The sequence below is a fragment of the Acipenser ruthenus genome, chromosome 48 (assembly GCF_902713425.1).
Source record: "Acipenser ruthenus chromosome 48, fAciRut3.2 maternal haplotype, whole genome shotgun sequence".
Classification (NCBI taxonomy): Eukaryota; Metazoa; Chordata; class Actinopteri; order Acipenseriformes; family Acipenseridae; genus Acipenser; species Acipenser ruthenus.
In genome coordinates, this window is record NC_081236.1 from 849383 (window position 1) to 868081 (window position 18699).

At 44.7% G+C, this 18699-nt stretch overlaps 3 protein-coding genes across 4 annotated transcripts; 2 read left to right on the top strand and 1 right to left on the bottom strand.

Annotated features, from left to right (window-relative positions):
* Positions 1–3379: 3379 nt before the first annotated feature.
* On the top strand, positions 3380–9152 carry LOC117962500 (solute carrier family 25 member 35-like). 2 transcript variants are annotated; one of them, XR_009319884.1, is made up of 6 exons: positions 3380–3886; positions 4748–4813; positions 5962–6114; positions 6815–6949; positions 7587–7881; positions 8925–9152. XR_009319884.1 is itself a non-coding variant. In XM_034915502.2 (5 exons), exons 1-5 carry the CDS (start codon positions 3512–3514, stop codon positions 7764–7766), a joined length of 909 nt encoding a protein of 302 aa, XP_034771393.2. In that variant the 5' UTR covers positions 3380–3511; the 3' UTR covers positions 7767–8657. The 2 variants fall into 2 exon arrangements, 1 of the variants encoding a protein (XP_034771393.2); XM_034915502.2 differs by lacking the exon at positions 8925–9152 and having other exon boundaries at positions 7587–8657.
* A 259-nt stretch (positions 9153–9411) lies between these two features.
* On the bottom strand, positions 9412–12812 carry LOC117404642 (ran guanine nucleotide release factor). The gene is made up of 5 exons (XM_059014555.1): positions 12697–12812; positions 12107–12223; positions 11443–11605; positions 10601–10695; positions 9412–9970 (listed from the first exon to the last, which is right to left on the bottom strand). Exons 1-5 carry the CDS (start codon positions 12777–12779, stop codon positions 9847–9849), a joined length of 582 nt encoding a protein of 193 aa, XP_058870538.1. The 5' UTR covers positions 12780–12812; the 3' UTR covers positions 9412–9846.
* Positions 12813–15043: 2231 nt separating this feature from the next.
* On the top strand, positions 15044–18122 carry LOC117404538 (BTB/POZ domain-containing protein 17-like). The gene is made up of 2 exons (XM_034918822.2): positions 15044–15185; positions 16516–18122. The coding sequence occupies exons 1-2, from the start codon at positions 15183–15185 to the stop codon at positions 17833–17835; spliced, it is 1323 nt and encodes a 440-aa protein (XP_034774713.2). The 5' UTR covers positions 15044–15182; the 3' UTR covers positions 17836–18122.
* Positions 18123–18699: the final 577 nt, after the last annotated feature.

Consider the following 18699-nt stretch of genomic DNA (forward strand, 5'->3'; position numbering starts at 1 on the left):
TATATAGAAATATGTTTTTGTTTGTTCATTTCATAAACCGACAACTCCCCGGTTGCCATGACATCGTCCTCGAGAGGTGACGGGCAGTCTGCGCGCGATTTCTTTCTTGCAGCGCTCTGCAAATTAATCGTGCACATTTACCCTGGTCAGCTTAGGTGAGGTGAATGTAAAACGACACACTGTGCCACGATACTGTTATCTTTCAGGTTAACCTTGCGTTGTGCATGTTTACTCGCGTTAAGCCTCTTCAAAACACCAGTTCCAACCAGCGCTGCCGTTTTCAGCTCAAAGGACAAGGGTCTGTATAAGAACATAATTTTGCCTACATACACGTGACAGACCAAAAATACAAGGTACTATGGAATACTGCTATGCCATTGCCATAGTTTACCCTGGTTCGTCATGTTTTACAATAGGCTTTGCCGTACCTCTCTGTGCTTTGCAATGCTTCCCTATGCTTTACCAGACCTCTCTGTGCTTTACAATGCTTCCCTATGCTTTACCACACCTCTCTGTGCTTTACAATGCTTCCCTATGCTTTACCAGACCTCTCTGTGCTTTGCAATGCTTCCCTATGCTTTACCAGACCTCTCTGTGCTTTACAATGCTTCCCTATGCTTTACCACACCTCTCTGTGCTTTACAATGCTTCCCTATGCTTTACCAGACCTCTCTGTGCTTTACAATGCTTCCCTATGCTTTACCAGACCTCTCTGTGCTTTGCAATGCTTCCCTATGCTTTACCAGACCTCTCTGTGCTTTACAATGCTTCCCTATGCTTTACCAGACCTCTCTGTGCTTTACAATGCTTCCCTATGCTTTACCAGACCTCTCTGTGCTTTACAATGCTTCCCTATGCTTTACCATACCTCTCTGCTTTACAATGCTTCCCTATGCTTTACCACACCTCTCTGCTTTACAATGCTTCCCTATGCTTTACCAGACCTCTCTGTGCTTTACAATGCTTCCCTATGCTTTACCACACCTCTCTGTGCTTTACAATGCTTCCCTATGCTTTACCAGACCTCTCTGTGCTTTACAATGCTTCCCTATGCTTTACCAGACCTCTCTGTGCTTTACAATGCTTCCCTATGCTTTACCAGACCTCTCTGTGCTTTACAATGCTTCCCTATGCTTTACCAGACCTCTCTGTGCTTTACAATGCTTCCCTATGCTTTACCAGACCTCTCTGTGCTTTGCAATGCTTCCCTATGCTTTACCAGACCTCTCTGTGCTTTACAATGCTTCCCTATGCTTTACCAGACCTCTCTGTGCTTTACAATGCTTCCCTATGCTTTACCATACCTCTCTGCTTTACAATGCTTCCCTATGCTTTACCAGACCTCTCTGTGCTTTACAATGCTTCCCTATGCTTTACCAGACCTCTCTGTGCTTTACAATGCTTCCCTATGCTTTACCAGACCTCTCTGTGCTTTACAATGCTTCCCTATGCTTTACCAGACCTCTCTGTGCTTTACAATGCTTCCCTATGCTTTACCAGACCTCTCTGTGCTTTACAATGCTTCCCTATGCTTTACCAGACCTCTCTGTGCTTTACAATGCTTCCCTATGCTTTACCATACCTCTCTGCTTTACAATGCTTCCCTATGCTTTACCAGACCTCTCTGTGCTTTACAATGCTTCCCTATGCTTTACCAGACCTCTCTGTGCTTTACAATGCTTCCCTGTGCTTTACCAGACCTCTCTGTGCTTTACAATGCTTCCCTATGCTTTACCAGACCTCTCTGTGCTTTACAATGCTTCCCTATGCTTTACCATACCTCTCTGTGCTTTACAATGCTTCCCTATGCTTTACCAGACCTCTCTGTGCTTTACAATGCTTCCCTATGCTTTACCAGACCTCTCTGTGCTTTACAATGCTTCCCTATGCTTTACCAGACCTCTCTGTGCTTTACAATGCTTCCCTATGCTTTACCAGACCTCTCTGTGCTTTACAATGCTTCCCTATGCTTTACCACACCTCTCTGTGCTTTACAATGCTTCCCTATGCTTTACCAGACCTCTCTGTTCTTTTATATGGGTCACTTTTATAAATGGATGCTATAATCTCATTTGTTATTGTATTTGTTTGCTCTTGGTATCACATAAAATATTATTGGCTGTGATATTACGTAAGAAAGTAGCCTACCCTTATTCCGCAGCAAGTGAATGCGTTATTATTTTTATTATTTTAAGAAGAAAAAAAATAACGACATAGGTTGAGGTTAAGAAGTTAAGGGGGCGAGAAAATCAAAAACGGGTTTATTCACAACTGAGAATTGTGTTCCAATCAATTCAAAAGTTATGAAAAGTTCTTAACTGAAGCTGACACCGAATAATGTGGCCGCTGTAACACAAGTCACGTGACTCTCTTCGGACGGGTCTTATCTTACCACCCCCCCCCCCCCCCCCCCCCGGTTAGTTTAGCGAGTCCCCTTGTCCTAGTCTCATAACTGAGGCAACAAAACGTGGCTATTGCAACATGTTTAGTTTGCTCACGCCAGATGTCCGATATAAACAGCGACAGCTTGCCAAGAGCATCGGGTCCAAGCGCTCCGGATCAAAGAGCGGAGGAATGCACGCACATGACACAATTGCGTCACACGGATGACGTTTACTGCGGGTGTGGGTATATAAATCCACGTACCCGCAAACATACGTGTATGACATAACGGGCTTATACAAAAACATAAATAGCTTAAGAAAAGGAGAAAAACTGCTTTACAAATATTAAATTAACATATACAGGTATTGAACCGATAGGATGGACTGTCCTTACATAACCAAAAAAAAAAAAAAAAAAAAAAACTGTATAAATGGGTAATTGTATGTAAAAAATAATGTGGTATCTTGTAACAGTTGTAAGTCGCCCTGGATAAGGGCGTCTGCTAAGAAATAAATAATAATAATAACGAGAGGAGGCGCCATTCAGCCCATCTTGCTCGTTTGGTTGTTAGTAGCTTATTGATCCCAGAATCTCATCAAGCAGCTTCTCGAAGGATCCCAGGGTGTCAGCTTCAACAACATTACTGGGGAGTTGGTTCCAGACCCTTATATTCAAATCCATGATTTATTCTATAATGTTATACTTATACTTATACTTTCTTAAGGAGGCTGTGTGGTCCAGTGGTTAAAGAAACAGGCTTGTAACCAGGAGGTCCCCGGTTCAAATCCCACCTCAGCCACTGACTCACTGTGTGACCCTGAGCAAGTCACTTAACCTCCTTGTTCTCCTAGTCAAGCTGGCTTTGCGTGTATTTATGATAATGTAGATCATTGCTTCCCATCCCATCATTGTTTAGGGCTGTACCCAATACCGCCGCGTGATAGGCCAAGCTGCCGTGAGCGCTCGAAATCTGATTGGTTGTTAAAAGAACCTCGACTCCGCCTCCGATCTTGACACAGCCGGTCGGCTTACTTGAAAGGCAACACCTGTACGCTTTAACTAAGAGGATCTGTCTTGCTGTAGACAGCTTAACGTCGTGGAGTTTTTTTTAATCTATATAAAAGTTATGGATTTCGTTCTAAGCGGAGCAGCCGCTTGCGGAGCGTGTCTCTTCACTAACCCTCTGGAGGTTGTTAAAACGCGGATGCAGCTGCAAGGCGAGCTGAAAGCGCCCGGGTCATACCAGGTGCATTACCGCAACGTCTTTCACGCATTTTACACCATCGGGAAAGTGGACGGCTTGGCCGGGCTGCAGAAGGGCTTGGTCCCCGGTCTGCTGTACCAGTTCTGCATGAACGGGGTCCGGCTCGGGTCCTTCGCTGTCATCGAGTCAGCCGGTTACATCCACACCGAGGACGGCAGAGTTATAGCCGGCAAAAGCATCGCTGCCGGAGCTACAGCCGGGGTCATAGGCGCTGTTATGGGGAGTCCCGTCTATTTGGTATGTAGAACAATTAATTATTAAACGAAAATATACAATAAATAAATATTAGAGAACGGGCAAGTGGGACGCACTGACACAAGGGCGTACATGTTGGCCGGACTCCTATACTTGCATGATAAGGAGTTTAGTGTTCAATATTACTTTCTTAATTCGTATCCGGCTTTACCGTAAAGCGCGTGCCTCTGTAACGAAAACGTATTTGTTATTCACACGGTTTTTTTTGTTTTCTTTTTAAATCATTGTATTTTTGTATCCGGCGTTAATCGGTTAAGTCGTGCATGCCAACAGTCCCTATGTGGTTAGGAAAGTCCCGACTTCTTAGGAAATGTCTCCGCGACCCGATGCAGAGGAAGAAAGCCCCGATATCTACCCATAGGAACAAATAAATAAATCATTTATTCAGCACAGCAGAGTCGGTGAAACCCACAGACTGCGCTCTCCGTGCGGCTGACGCATCTGCTGATCACTGACTTATACAAAGGGAAGAGCGTTTCATTGGGTCTGTTGCTAGTGTCGTGATGGTCGTGTCGTGTCGTGTTGAGTTGGGGGCAGGGCGGGGATCCGCCTATTATATGATAATGCGTGTTTTTTGCGTATGACCCCCCCTATATATATATTTACATATAAATTACACACACATACTAGTGCTGCACACACCACTGAAATCAGGCGACGATCGCTGGTGTCGATCGCGCTGATTCTCCATTCAGAGTGAAACGAGTGAAGAAACTTGAGTTTGTGACGATCGCTGCTTTTCGAAGAACAGCGATCCTCACAAACCCGAGCAGCAGCTTGATCCGAACCACCGGTTCATACAGCACTAACACACGTGTGTATATACATTTTTGTCTTCCCCAGGTGAAGACACACCTGCAGAGTCAGTCTACCTCCTCAATAGCAGTGGGGCACCAGCACTGTCACCAGGTGGGTTACACTCCTCACTGCGGGAGATCTCGGGGTTAATTCCGGGTCACGTGGAGTCCCTCTGGATTGGAAAGGGGGGTGGGGGTGGGGGTGGGGGTGGGGGTGGGGGTGGGGGCTAATCCTGGTCTCGGAATCGGAAGCGCCTAATCCTTTAAAGACGGAGCAGAGAGCGCTGTGCAGGTCTGCAGGGGACAGATTACAGATGCATTATCTATTATCAGTAGATTCTAATGTCACTGTAATTGATTTTCTATATGCTCCCATTGAATAGTGGGTAACTCTTTCCATCAAGTGCCTCTGAGTACTGTGTATTTACATAGGAGTTACTCAGTAAATGCAGGTGTACTTACACAGCATTACAATGTTATAATGCATAGTTATTATTAGTAGTAGTAATAGTCATTTAGCAGACACTTTTATCCAAGGCAACTTACAGAGACTAGGAGGGTGAACTCTGCATCATCAACAACTGCTGCTGCTGCTGCTGCTGCAGAGTCACTTCCAATAGGAGCTCGTTTGTTTTACGTCTCACCCGAAGGACGGAGCACAAGGAGGTTCAGTGACTTGCTCAGGGTCACACGCAGGGAGTCAGTGGCTGAGCCGGGATTTGAACCCGGAACCTCCCGGTAACAAAGCCCCTTTCTTTAACCGCTGGACCAGCAGTTAACTCAATGTGTGAGTCTTTTTGCAAGTACACAATTGTATCAGAAAAGTGGGGGTTTCTGTTACGTTGTGCAAAAGGATATACGCCTTAAGTGCACTGTAACTGTGCAGAATAGCACTGTAATGCTGTGCAGGCACGCACATGTATTTGGGGACACTGCTGCTGTACCCTTGAGCGAGGTACTTTACCTAGATTGCTCCAGTAAAAACCCAACTGTATAAATGGGTAATTGTATGTAAAAATAATGTGATATCTTGTAACAATTGTAAGTCGCCCTGGATAAGGGCGTCTGCTAAGAAATAAATAATATTAATCTCTGCGGAAACGTAGATTAATGTCGTGCGATTAATTTAATAGAACGAAAAAAAGGCTTTTTCAGTGCCAGGGTGTGTGTTCAGTCAAGTTCTATCAAGTCAGTTAACAAAATTAGCTTGTATATAATAATATCTAATAGCTCTCCTTCTCACCTCTGTGTCTCGCTCAGGGAATGGTGCAGGCGCTGCTGCGGATACAGAAGCAGCACGGCATTCTGGGATTGTGGAGGGGGGCGAGCGCGGCCGTGCCTCGGGTCACGGTGGGGTCGGCCTCCCAGCTTTATTCGTTCACCGCCTCCAAAGAGTTTATCCGTGACCTCCAGGTAACCCCTGTGTGTGTGTGTGTGATGCGTTTGCAGTGTTCTAGAACACACGGTTTGCCTCTGTTGTTGTTCTGTCCCATAGTCTTCATATAGGGAATTTTTTAAAATTTATTTTCAGCTTTTCCTCGGGAGCGTTCGCCAGCGGAGAGAGAGATTTGTTTTCTTCTAAGGATCGCGGTGTCTCCAGATCACCCTCCCACCTGCAACGAAGGCTCCCGATTTGAAACGAGATGTGGGAACTGTCTGCCGGCTCTCTCTAACATTTCAAAGACCTCGGTCAAGCCCCCCCTCACGATTCTTCTTTTGTTCCAGGCTAAACAGATTCACATAGGCCTGTATTTTGTTTCACGATAAAAAAAAAATGCTTTTACGAGACATTTTAAAGAAATCGCGTGTTCGATCATTTACTGGAAGGAAGCAAACTAAACCGGCTGCCAGGTTCCTGAATGTAGCGTTCAGTAAAGCAACTGTTTTCTGTAGCTGTGTTCTTCCACTGTTCTTTGAGAAACAGGGATTTTCACAGGGAAGTATAGATTAAACAGCATTGGGTAGACTTCATGGAAATCCATGAAACAGTACCGCGCATTCTTTAGCAGCAATGAAGGAGGAGGGGATGAGATTAACTGTGCTGCTTGATGTAATTCCATCCTCATTCCAGCGTGCCACACGACACTCCTCTCTCTCTCTCTCTCTCTCCCAGATCTTCCCGTCAGACAGCTGGCTTGTGGCTCTCTCGGCAGGCATGGTCAGCAGCGTGGTGGTGGTCGTGGCCATGACCCCCTTCGACGTGGTCAGCACGCGGCTCTACAACCAGTCCGTGGACAGCAGGGGACAGGTGAGGGGACAGCTGCCACGAGCTTGATCAGCCACAGTGTGTGTAGGCAGCGAGCTCAGGGGTGGCTTATTAGGGTCAGAGCAGAACCAGGATCAATCTGCTATGCAATGGGGGCCTCATTTCCATCCCTGCTACGTTAAGACTCGGAGACCCAGGTTATTTGCCTAAACCCAGGCCTCCAGAGTGAAATTCGATGCCAACAGCCAACAGCTATGGACAAAAGTCCTGCATCATCCTATAGAATTGACTAACTATTCCTTCACAAAGTCGAACGGAACCTGCTGGATAATGCTACGTTAACATATTGAATTGCACATCGCTTTGTAGTTTTTCCCCCCATCTACTTGAAAATGGAAAAATGTGACATTTCGAAATCTAACGTGAAATATTACTGTGCTACTAATATGGCTTCCGGGAAAGACTTTTTGTAGATATAATTTTGTAGTTCCTTTGGTGTTAAATAAAATAGATGAATTATGTTCATATAGCTGTTGCATTTTATTATTTTTTATTATGTCTCAATCCTATAATTCTAGGTGATGCAAAACTTTTGTCCAGAGCTGTAGACCTACATTTAAACAAAAGATTAGTGCGAGAGTTTGGAACCTAAGCCCCTCTCTCTCTCTCTCTCTCTCAGGGTCTGCTGTACCGCGGCTTTGTGGACTGTTTCATGAAGACGGTTCGGAAGGAGAGCCTGCTGGGATTGTACAAGGGGATCGGAGCGTCGTACTTCAGACTCGGCCCGCACACCGTCCTGTCTCTGCTGTTCTGGAACGAGCTGCGCAAGTTTTATTCTCAACACCAGCTGCACAGCTAGCGGAGCGACAACAGAACCGGACTCTGCCCTGCCAGAAACACCCTGAACTGGGCTTGGACCTCTAGCGCTGCTGCTGCTGCACCCAGTCCTGGGGTTCAGAGCTCCCCTCAATGAGGTCTGTTATTATTATTAATATTGAAATGATCAGGAGCCAGGAGTTTGAGCAGGGTTACAAACTCACACTAGCCCTGCTGCTGCTGCACCCAGTCCTGGGGTTCAGAGCTCCCCTCAATGAAGTCTGTTATTATTATTATTATTATTATTATTATTATTATTATTATTATTAATACTGAAATGATCAGACGATGCAAACTCCACATGCCTCCTTCGATACGGTATATTAAAGAAAGTATCACAGCTTATCGCTACGCGGTTACCTGTCGCAGCGCTGAGAGTGGAGTGGTAGCGTGGGAGAACTGATGAGAAATTATAGCCTGTGCAAGCTCTTCATGAATAGCACACGGTTTAATGAAATCATCTTTGCTTCTGTCGTGTGCAAACCTTACAACAGGCTATCTGAATGTATAATCTGTAGTATTTTGTATTTAATTATATCCTGATGTAAATATCACTGACACTGTCATCTGCTCCGTTATTGAATCGGATTTTGTCATACTTGTACTTGCTAGAACCAAAGTCATTGTATTTATCTTGCTCTTAATTGTATTAATACTTGTACTGTGATTCTTGAAATGTATTTTTGTTTACGACTGTAAATCGCCCTGGATAAGGGCGTCTGCTAAGAAATTAATATAATAATAATAATAATAATTAAACTGCAATGGCTTGTGTATTTTATTTTGTACTATGTGAATAATAAAATCATAGTTAATTTATAATAATACCAATAGTTTAAAAAAAATGCTGTAAATAAAAGATTTTTTTTTGGTATTGTTGAGTGCTTTTGTGTCAGAACAGCGGTGTGCCAAATCGTATTTTCCCAGGTAGTTAGCTTTAAGGAATCTGAAGTGGTTAGTTATGAATTAAATGAAATAAAACCTATTAATGTTTCACAATTATTGAGTAGCAATCAACAGATCGGACAGTGTTGTTTAAAATCAGAACCTATCACAGTCAAACTAGCTTAAAACTTTGCACAAGCCGCAGTTTGTCTTTCCCACGTTTGATAAGAAATTGTTTTTATTTCACTTTCCTTAGAAATGACGTCATCTCTGCAGTGCATTGTGGGACTGTAGTCCTGGGCAGGGTGTTGTCTTTTGATTAAACTGGACAAAGAACTACATATCCCAGCCTGGGGTTTAACGAAAGGTCAGGCGCTCCGGATGAGAGTAAAACTTTGCTTCCCGATCGGCTTTTTAAAAACACTCATCGACTGCCATTGATTGGCACTCAGCTGTAAAAGGTGTTCTTAAAGGTAATTATTATTTAATGAGTCATTTAGCAGAAGCTTTTATCCAAAGCAACTTACAGAGACTAGGGGGTGAACTCTGCATCATCAACTGCTGCTGCTGCTGCTGCAGAGTCACTTCCAATAGGAGCTCGTTTGTTTTATGTCTCATCTGAAGGACGGAGCACAAGGAGGTTCAGTGACGCTCAGGGTCACACACACACAGGGAGTCAGTGGCTGAGCCGGGATTTGAACGTCCTGGTATCAAGCCCTCCCCCTCTCCCGAGTAAACACAGTCCCCTCGATAACAAAGGCGATTTAGAACACTAAACAGAGGCAGCCTTCTTTCCAAGCAGTTCCAATATTTATTGTAAAAGCACAAGTAGCACCTTCTGATTAGCAGTTGGACGGGCGTGTTACCTGGGACGGAGTTTACAAGGGTCCTTCCTTCCTGACCTCTATCTGCACACAGCCCAACTGCGTTAACTGCGGAGCCAAAAAAACACACACTGCATTCCCTTAATAACCGCGTTTCCATCGTCAGTGAGCACCGTGCTGTTCCAGTGACTGCCCTCCCCTCCCTCTGCAAGCTGGTTCAGTCAGGTCTCAGTGTGCAGAACGGGGGTAGTAGAGCACCGTGCTGTTCCAGTGACTGTCCTCCCCTCCCTCTGAAGCTGTGTGGAATTGGCCCCTCCGGGCTCCCGTACAGAGCAGACAGCCCCCCCCCAGCCCTTATCCGAAGACGTCCGGGTTGAGCAGTCGGAGCGTCTGGAGCAGCAGTCGGAATTGCTCCAGGCTCCAGGGGGACGGGACGGCGTCCTGTCCCGACTCTGAGACAGCACTGCTGCTGAGGGGACTGGGAGGGGAGAGAGGGAGAGGGATGAGGGACGTGTGTTGGAAATATCATAGGAGATTAAAACATACTGGGGATCAAACAGGTGCAGAAATGTATGTAGTTAGGATTGAGACCATTTTAAAAATAAAATATGTGATCATAATTTAGATATTTTATTTAGCTTCAAACACTGTCGTCAAATGGCAAAACTGTCAGCTAGTACGTTTGTCAGGGTTATTGGGGTAAAACTGTTAGAATTTAGGTCTGTAATGAAGGGCAAAAGTTTTGCATCAACCTAGAATTAAAATAAAACTATATGAACATAATTTAGATCATTTTATTTGACATCATGTAATCAAAAGAAAGTCTATACCGGAAGCCATAATAGTAGTACAGTAGTATTTCATTTTCGTTAAGTAGATGGAAAACTATAGAAAGCGGTGTGCGATTCAATATGTCACATTATTTCAGCAGGTTTCACTCGACTTCATGAAGCAAAATGAGTTCAGTCTATACAGAGGGTGATGCAAAGCTTTTGGACAGAGCTGTAAACTTCCTACTGAACCCTGAAGCTCACCCCTGTATTTCACCTGCCTATTTCCGATTATCCCTAATAGTATAGATCTGGTCCCCAGGCATTGTTACACTTACTTGATAGTAACGGGGTCGTTGAAAGTGACGAGGGCGTCTGTGCTGTACTGAGGGAGTCGGAACAGCCCCAGATACACGCTCACGGCGTTCTCAGCCTGCGCAACACCACAAAATATATGAATTATTATTATTATTATTATTATTATTTATTTCTTAGCTGACGCCCTTATCCAGGGCGACTTAAAATTGTTACAAGATATCACATTATTTTTACATACAATTACCCATTTATACAGTTGGGTTTTTACTGGAGCAATCTAGGTAAAGTACCTTGCTCAAGGGTACAGCAGCAGTGTCCCCCTCACCTGGGATTGAACCCACGACCCTCCGGTCAAGAGTCCAGAGCCCTACCCACTACTCCACACTGCTGCCCTCCACTCACCAAGAGAAGGAATGGACATTCACGTTGTCTCGCTGGACATTGAATGAATGGACAGTCACAGTGTCTCGCAGGACACTGAAGACGGCAGGTTATCAGAATGGTTGTTGAACTAACTTTAAACTGGATGTTGTAGTGGCTGCTGTGTGTGTGTGTGTCTCTCTCTCTCCCTCCCTCTCTGTGTCTGTATTTATGTGTCTGTGTTTGTGTGTGTGTGTCTCGCTCTGTGTGTGTGTATGTGTGTCTCTCTCCCTCTGTGCCTGTGTTTATGTGTCTGTCTCACTCTGTGTGTGTGTTTGTCTCTCTTTCTTTCTCTCTCTCTCCCTCCCTCTCTGTGTCTGTATTTATGTCTCTCTCTCTCTGTCTGTATTTATGTGTCCGTCTGTGTGTGTGTGTGTGTATGTATGTGTCTCTCTCTCTCTCTCTCTCTCTCTCTCTCTCTCTCTCTCTCTCTCTCTCTCACCTCCTCGTTGAACTTTGACACCAGCTGTGTGCCGTGGAGAAGCCAGGCCGACTCGCTCTCCTGCAGGGACGTCTGCGCTGCGGGGAGCGGCTCCACACTGAGCACCTGGGAGCCTCCGGGGCCAGCGGCCTCGTTACTGCAGGCCACGTCCTCAAAGTGGTACCTGGACAAGCAGAGGGGCCACGGACACGCTGAGCAGGGCTGGAACAGCAATCCATGATCAGGAGAATACAGTGCCGGCACCAACGCGGGGAACCATTGCATTGTAACACATCACAGGAAAAAAAAAAAAAACTAAAAAGAAACCAGTCACCTCAACCCTTTCATGTTTTAATAAGAGAGACTCAACTTCAGTGCCAAGTTTACATTTTAAATTTAACCCTTCCATTCCTGGCGGGACTCCTAGGTCCCAGTCTGAGGTCGTGTAGAAACGAATTCAGGACTGAAAGGGTTAAATAAAATGATCACAAATGTGTGCCATAATCTAGTATGATCCATTCCTGGTTTTACTAGGAGTTTAATAAGACACAGCTCAGCTTGTTAGCTATACACACAGGGGCTAGTCGAGCTGGTAGTAAAACCTGGAATGGGTGTCGCTGCTGCTGTGCAATAGGAGTCCTGCTCCCGTGCCTGCGGGGGCAGTGTTGGCGTCACGCTGCTGTACCTGGCTGCGTCCCGGCCCGTCACGTGGCCCTGGTACTCCAGCAGCTCCACGATGATGCTCTGGTCAGTGTGGCTGTGAGCGAACACCTCCTGGTTATCCGGGATCTCTCGGAGCTCGCTGCCAATGAAACACAAGGAGCCGTGAGCACTGAGCAGCACAGCGCTCGGGGGCACAGCCCAGCCCAGCCCAGCCCAGCCCAGCCCTCGGAGGGGCACAGCCCAGCCCAGCCCTCGGGGGCACAGCCCAGCCCTCGGGGGGGGGCACAGCCCAGCCCTCGGGGGGGCACAGCTCAGCCCAGCCCTCGGGGGGGACACAGCCCACAGAGTGGTCAAGTGTTACTTATATAAAATATCTATACATCTTATAGATCTCCTGATCCGCCCCTCCTGCTCTGCGCTGGACTCGCCTGACCTCAGCACCACGTTACTGGATCCTCAGCTCATGCGCTATCCTTGCACTATTGATAGTTTAATAATACACGTTTTTGTTTTCCAGGTCTTCAGCAGTTGATGATTTTAAGGATATCCAGAAGCAGGTTTGTGGCTCTCCAGGACCAGGGCTCCCCCTGCCATAAAACATCTCTCCCGTACCTGACGTCTCTGAAGCCGGGGGGCAGCACCGCGGAGAAGGCGCCCCCGAACAGCGGGTGTGCGTCCGTCCCGTTACTCTGCATTCTGAACCGCAGACCGAGAGGCAGGCTGTGACCGCAACCCTGCAATTACACAGCACTGAGAAAACACACACCAGAAATACATTCAACTTGAACTGAATTTACTGCACAGAATCGTATTGGTTCACATTGATAAATGTCTTTCGGATCTGTAGAGAGTTTAAAGTTGTACTGTTTAAACAGCAGTGTGGAGTAGTGGTTAGGGGAACTGGACTCTTGACCGGAGGGTCGTGGGTTCAATCCCAGGTGGGGGACACTGCTGCTGTACCCTTGAGCAAGGTACTTTACATAGATTGCTCCAGTAAAAAACCCAACTGTATAAATGGGGACTTGTATGTAAAAATAATGTGATATCTTGTAACAATTGTAAATCGCCCTGGATAAGGGTGTCTGCTAAGAAATAAATAATAATTAATAATAAAAAAGAAAGTGTCGGGTCTCTTTAAGCTCTCTGGCTCGGTGTGCAGTCAGCCTGTGTTTTTGCAGCTTCTCAGAAAGGCACAGCTGTCTCTGATTGAGACCATGCTTCTCTGACTAAGCTCTGCCTGGCCGCAACGCTCAGACTGCATCACAAAATAAAAGACATTCTGTTTACCGTTTTTCAAAACCGCTGGAGCAAGCAGACATCAGCTACAGAGACCTAGAAACAGTGTTTCAGTATTTCTAAAATTAGCACGATTGAGGATTTCAGTTATAGATGATAAATGTATCGAGCTACAGCTGTAGCTCTTCTGACAAAGTCATTTCAATTTGTTTGTTTTTTGCATTACATAGGTCTCAGACGCAGAGTTTTTAAAGAAACATTGCTATGCACTGACAAAAGTTTTGCTACTGAACTCAGGGCAGGAGTGTGGAGTAGCGATGAGGGCTCTGGACTCTTGACCGGAGGGTCGTGGGTTCAATCCCAGGTGGGGGGACACTGCTGCTGTACCCTTGAGCAAGGTACTTTACCTAGATTGCTCCAGTAAAAACCCAACTGTATAAATGGGGAATTGTATGTAAAAAATAATGTGATATCTTGTAACAATTGTAAGTCGCCCTGGATAAGGGCGTCTGCTAAGAAATTAATAATAATAATAATAATAAATAATAATAATAACACTCAACCGGCTGTTCAGATATCCAGATTTCTTGTACCTAACCCGGTTAGACAGCGACTACTGTTAAAATAAATAAATAAACAAAAACATCGGTTGATGCTACACGTGGATTCCAGGTACGCCAAATTATTTTAAAATCCACCTTGTGACTGCAATAACAAAACCAGAACATTTCGGGGAATAATTAGTAATTCTTAATAATAAATTTTAATATAGCCTTGCGAAGGTTTTCAGCACAGGCCCAAACCAGAGCCTCGGTCTGTAGTTTCCTCCCATGCCGGTTTCGCAGCCTCTTCAATAGGATAGAATGTATTCTTATAGTCTGTGGGCAGTTTCGAGTTCAGGTTGTTTTTTTTGTTTTTTTTTAACCATTGCAATTACATTTTACGTAAAAAACACACACAGACGATATATATGCATTTTATATATCTCATTTTAAATGGTTTTCTAGAATATATCTCTGAATGAGTTCTGAGCTCCACGCTTTCAATGCAGAAGCGGTAACGAAATATATAAGAAACGTGACAGTAACAGCCAATTCTGTGAAACAAAACGAAACTTCATTTGTAATTTGATAAAAAAATATATATATAAATGTTATATATATATATATGAAATTCACATACCTTTCTATTTTAAAGATGATAAACTCTAAAATTACGTCACCAGCAAACAGCAGGTCTGCTAACTAAAAACAAAGCCCCGCCCACTCCGTCTTAAACCCGCCCACTCAGGAGCGTAATCCGTGACGTCACAGCTACCTGTTTCTAGTCAGTGACGTCGTTCCCCATTGTAAGCAAAGAGCAGCTACACCTGAACTCCGCTGTTTGAAATCCTTCTAGTGCTATTTCTTTGAAAAGCGACTTAAAGTGATTGAGGGGGGGGGGGGGGGAAGAAACCGTTTCATTTAGCTGTCGTATACTGTTCACACAAATAAAGGAAAAAAAAAAAAACGATCAAATTAAAAAGGCTTTTGTTTGCCATACCATCTAACCTATATGTAATTCATGACTGTGCAAGTTATTAGAAGCTGGATGCTCTTGCACGACAGTGAAACCGGTGTCGGGCCAGAAGAGATTATATATATAACTTTAAGTGTGAAACACAACACGTCGTGCCCAGTTCAGATGGGCGGTTACTGGTTTTCTGCACACAGTGATGATAACACCACAGGCGGCGGTCCGTTTCAAAACCACACCCTTTTCTAGTGAAACGAAACTCTGAAAAGCATGTTTTATAAGTCTCGATCAGACTGGCTGTCACTCAGACTCCGGCATTTAGGATTAGAAGCGCGCGTCTGGTCGTCATGGTGAGTGTGAATAATGAACAATAACCGAGGGGATCAGTGGGTTTTTCAACCCCTCATTCGGATCACTGATGAAACCTGCTCTGCAGCGCCCCGAACTGCTCTGGGGGAGCGGATCTGAACGTACCGTGAGCGGGTTCTTTCACCGAGTTATTTGGAGCGGCTCGCTTACTTCACTTGCTACATGTAACCGGGGAAATGCCAGCTTCCGCAATTATATTATTGTTTACTCTCTATGTCTTTTTATATAGTTTAAAAGTAGGGGGGGGGTTATGTTATAGAAGTAACAAAACGCGATGTTTCTTTGAAGAAATCCTCTCTCTCGCTTAATTAAACGACAAAAGTATCGACTAGAAGTTTTCTCAACGTCTTTATACAGAACAATTAAACACAGGGTAATGTTGACTGCAGAAATACGAGAAACGTATTCATGTACATTTCTGAGTAAAATTGGCTTTGAAAATATGTTTTGCTAAAATAAATATATTTTCAAGTGCACGATTTTTCAATGCAATAATAATAATGCAAATACAATGGAAAGCTTACAGTACTTGCAAAACCCGTTTGTGTGTCTTTTGTGACGTCATTCAATGGTCAATAATGTATGTGAAGGTTCCAGATATGTACAGTACTACCTGTCAGAGATATATATAATAAAAACTATGTACATCATTTATTTAACATCATGCAATCAAAGAAACTACAAAATTATAATGCAAAAGTCAGTTCCTCATGTGGAAAACTAGCTGTAATTAACGTAACATTATTCAGCAGGTTTCATTCGACTTCATGAAGCAAAATTCTATAGGTTGATGCAAAAGTTTGGGTCCAGAGCTGTAGGGTTAGACTCGAAATATCAAAGAAAACAATACGCTGATGAGCACGACTTTCATCACCAGCGTGCACTGAATCGTCGAGAATACTACTGCAATGTTTAATCAGTTTGATGAGCGATTCAGCAATAGTGTGACATGCACACAACAGGAAGTAATCGCGCTGCATTGATGGCTTCGATGATGGGGCAGCAGTGTGGAGTAGTGGTTAGGGCTCTGGACTCTTGACCGGAGGGTTGTGGGTTCAATCCCAGGTGGGGGACACTGCTGCTGTACCCTTGAGCAAGGTACTTTACCTAGATTGCTCCAGTAAAAACCCAATATACCATGAACAATGTACAATAACATTATTATTATTATTATTATTATTATTATTATTATTATTAATAGTAATGGATTGGCATTGCAGACATCTCTCTGTGTTTCGCCAGTCACTATAACAAAAAAGTGAATCTCATTTACTATATGCTTGGTTTTTTGTCCTTTCCTTCTGTTGTCAGACTATTGATCCCTGTAAACCATCAGACAGTCTGAATCATCTCCATGAATTTGCTGAACTCCTTGAGAACCTTTTCAACAACGAAGACTTCAGCGACGTCCAGCTCACTGTCAACGGCAGCCTCCAGCTCAATGCTCACAAGTTCCTCTTGGTCACTCAGAGCGACGTCTTCCAGACCATGTTGTCCAGCGAACACTGGCCAGACTCCCAGCAGAAAAGCGTCAAGCTCACAGAGGAGGATCAGTGCGTTCCCCACTTTGAGGACTTCCTCCGGTACTTCTACACTGGCTCCATCACCCTCGTCACTGACAACGCCATTCCAATCCACATGCTGGCCAATAAATACAACGTCTCCAATTTGAGAAGCAGCGTCGAGAACTTCATGGTGACCAACGTGTCTATCAAAGGAACCCCAAACCCCGCCCTGCTGTGGAGGAGATACGCCAAGCTTGCTGATGTCACCGGGCTCGAGGAAGCTTGCGAAAACTTCCTCGCCTGGAACATGGACCAGCTTATGAGTTCGCCCGAATGGACTGAAACTGACCACGATCACCTCTTGGCTCTTCTCAAGAGAGACGACCTGGTGGTTGAGAGCGAATTCACCTTGCTCATTGGCGTCATCAACTGGATTGATCAGCATCCAAACCAGACTGAAGAGATCTTAAAACACATCAGGTACCCCATGATACCGCCCCAAGACTTATTTCAGTACGAACCATCAGCGATTAAAGACCAGGACGCGCGCTCCTTTGTACTTTCACAGAGTTCGATGGCTTACCAAGTCAACTCTGTACCTATAGCCGTCATAAAGCAGAGTTACGACATCAGTTCAGCGGCTTTTACAGAGAGGATTTATACATCAAAAACCAACGGGAGTCCTTTCGAAGTAACACAATACAGTAAACAGGGCAAAGACATTCGTTGCATATCATTATCAACCAAGCATTTCCAACAGAAGTTTGACTGGTCCATCGATTTCTACCCCAAAGGGCAAGGACCCAGTTATAATTTTAAAGGTAATGACTGTGCTAAATTAACATGCCAGCTATACAGCTACAGCTCAGCCGAGCAGAAATATGAGCACAAGCTCTGCATCCTGCTGATGAAGTTCGTCGACGAGGTGTGGTGCGTGCGGGACGTTAAAAACATCAGTGTTGCTCCCTGTAAACAGGTCACCATAAACAACCTGCTCCCACTGTCAGTGAGAGGCCAGTATGTGTGCAATGACACGATGAAGCTTCATTTCATTGGACAAACATTCCCAGAGAAAGACGACGACGATGAGTTCCCCCAGCCCGCTAAAAAACTGTGCATCAGTTGATCAACACGAGCTCTGGAAGAAAGACTGAGCCTTCCTAGACCCTGCGGCATCAGCTTCCTCAAATACCCCTTTTCCGCTGGTTACACCCCAGCCTCACTTGAGTTAAGAGTTTAAAAGCAGGCTGTTCTCCACTTCGTGCGCTGATTGATTCATGCGTCCTTGTTTTATGGAGATCGTACCATGTCCGTTTCCTTGGTAACTGTTACAGATTGAGAAGTGGCTTTATTCTGTAATCTTTGATTGAAAGTTGTTGCAAGTTCTGTTATAAAGTGTTTTTTTTTACCCTCCGTCTAGTCTCTGGTGCATTATTACCTTGGTCAATGTGATACACCTGTGCCACCTCCTACTCTGAGATACAGGGCGACGCAGCAGCCACGCTAGTGATAAAATTAAGCCAGTGTCTAGTGCAATGCTACTCAACTCTGGCCCTCAAGAGCTACTCCGGTCCAGGTCTTTATTCCAACCAGGTCCTGAATGATTCAAATTGCCTCTCAGCAGCGTCTATTAGAACCTGGTTGGAGTAAAAACCTGGACTGGATCTCACGGGCCAGAGTTGAGTACCACTGGTTTACTTTGATGAGGAGGAAGAGCGACCCTATTAATAATCCTTGTTGTGCTTGCTTTCACCTGGATAGGAATTGCTTTGAGCTTGTCCATTCGAATCATGTGACAACGTGACCTTTCACCTCTCCCTCCCCTCCCCTCCCAATATATGGATATTTAGGTTTACTAAAAAATACAAAATGAAAAAAAGACGACAAGACGACCAGCTCGATTCATACAATGTGCATCGCGTTCTCTTTGTTCTTTACAAATTAGGAAGATATGATTTATATGCAACAGTCTGTACAACAACAAAAATTA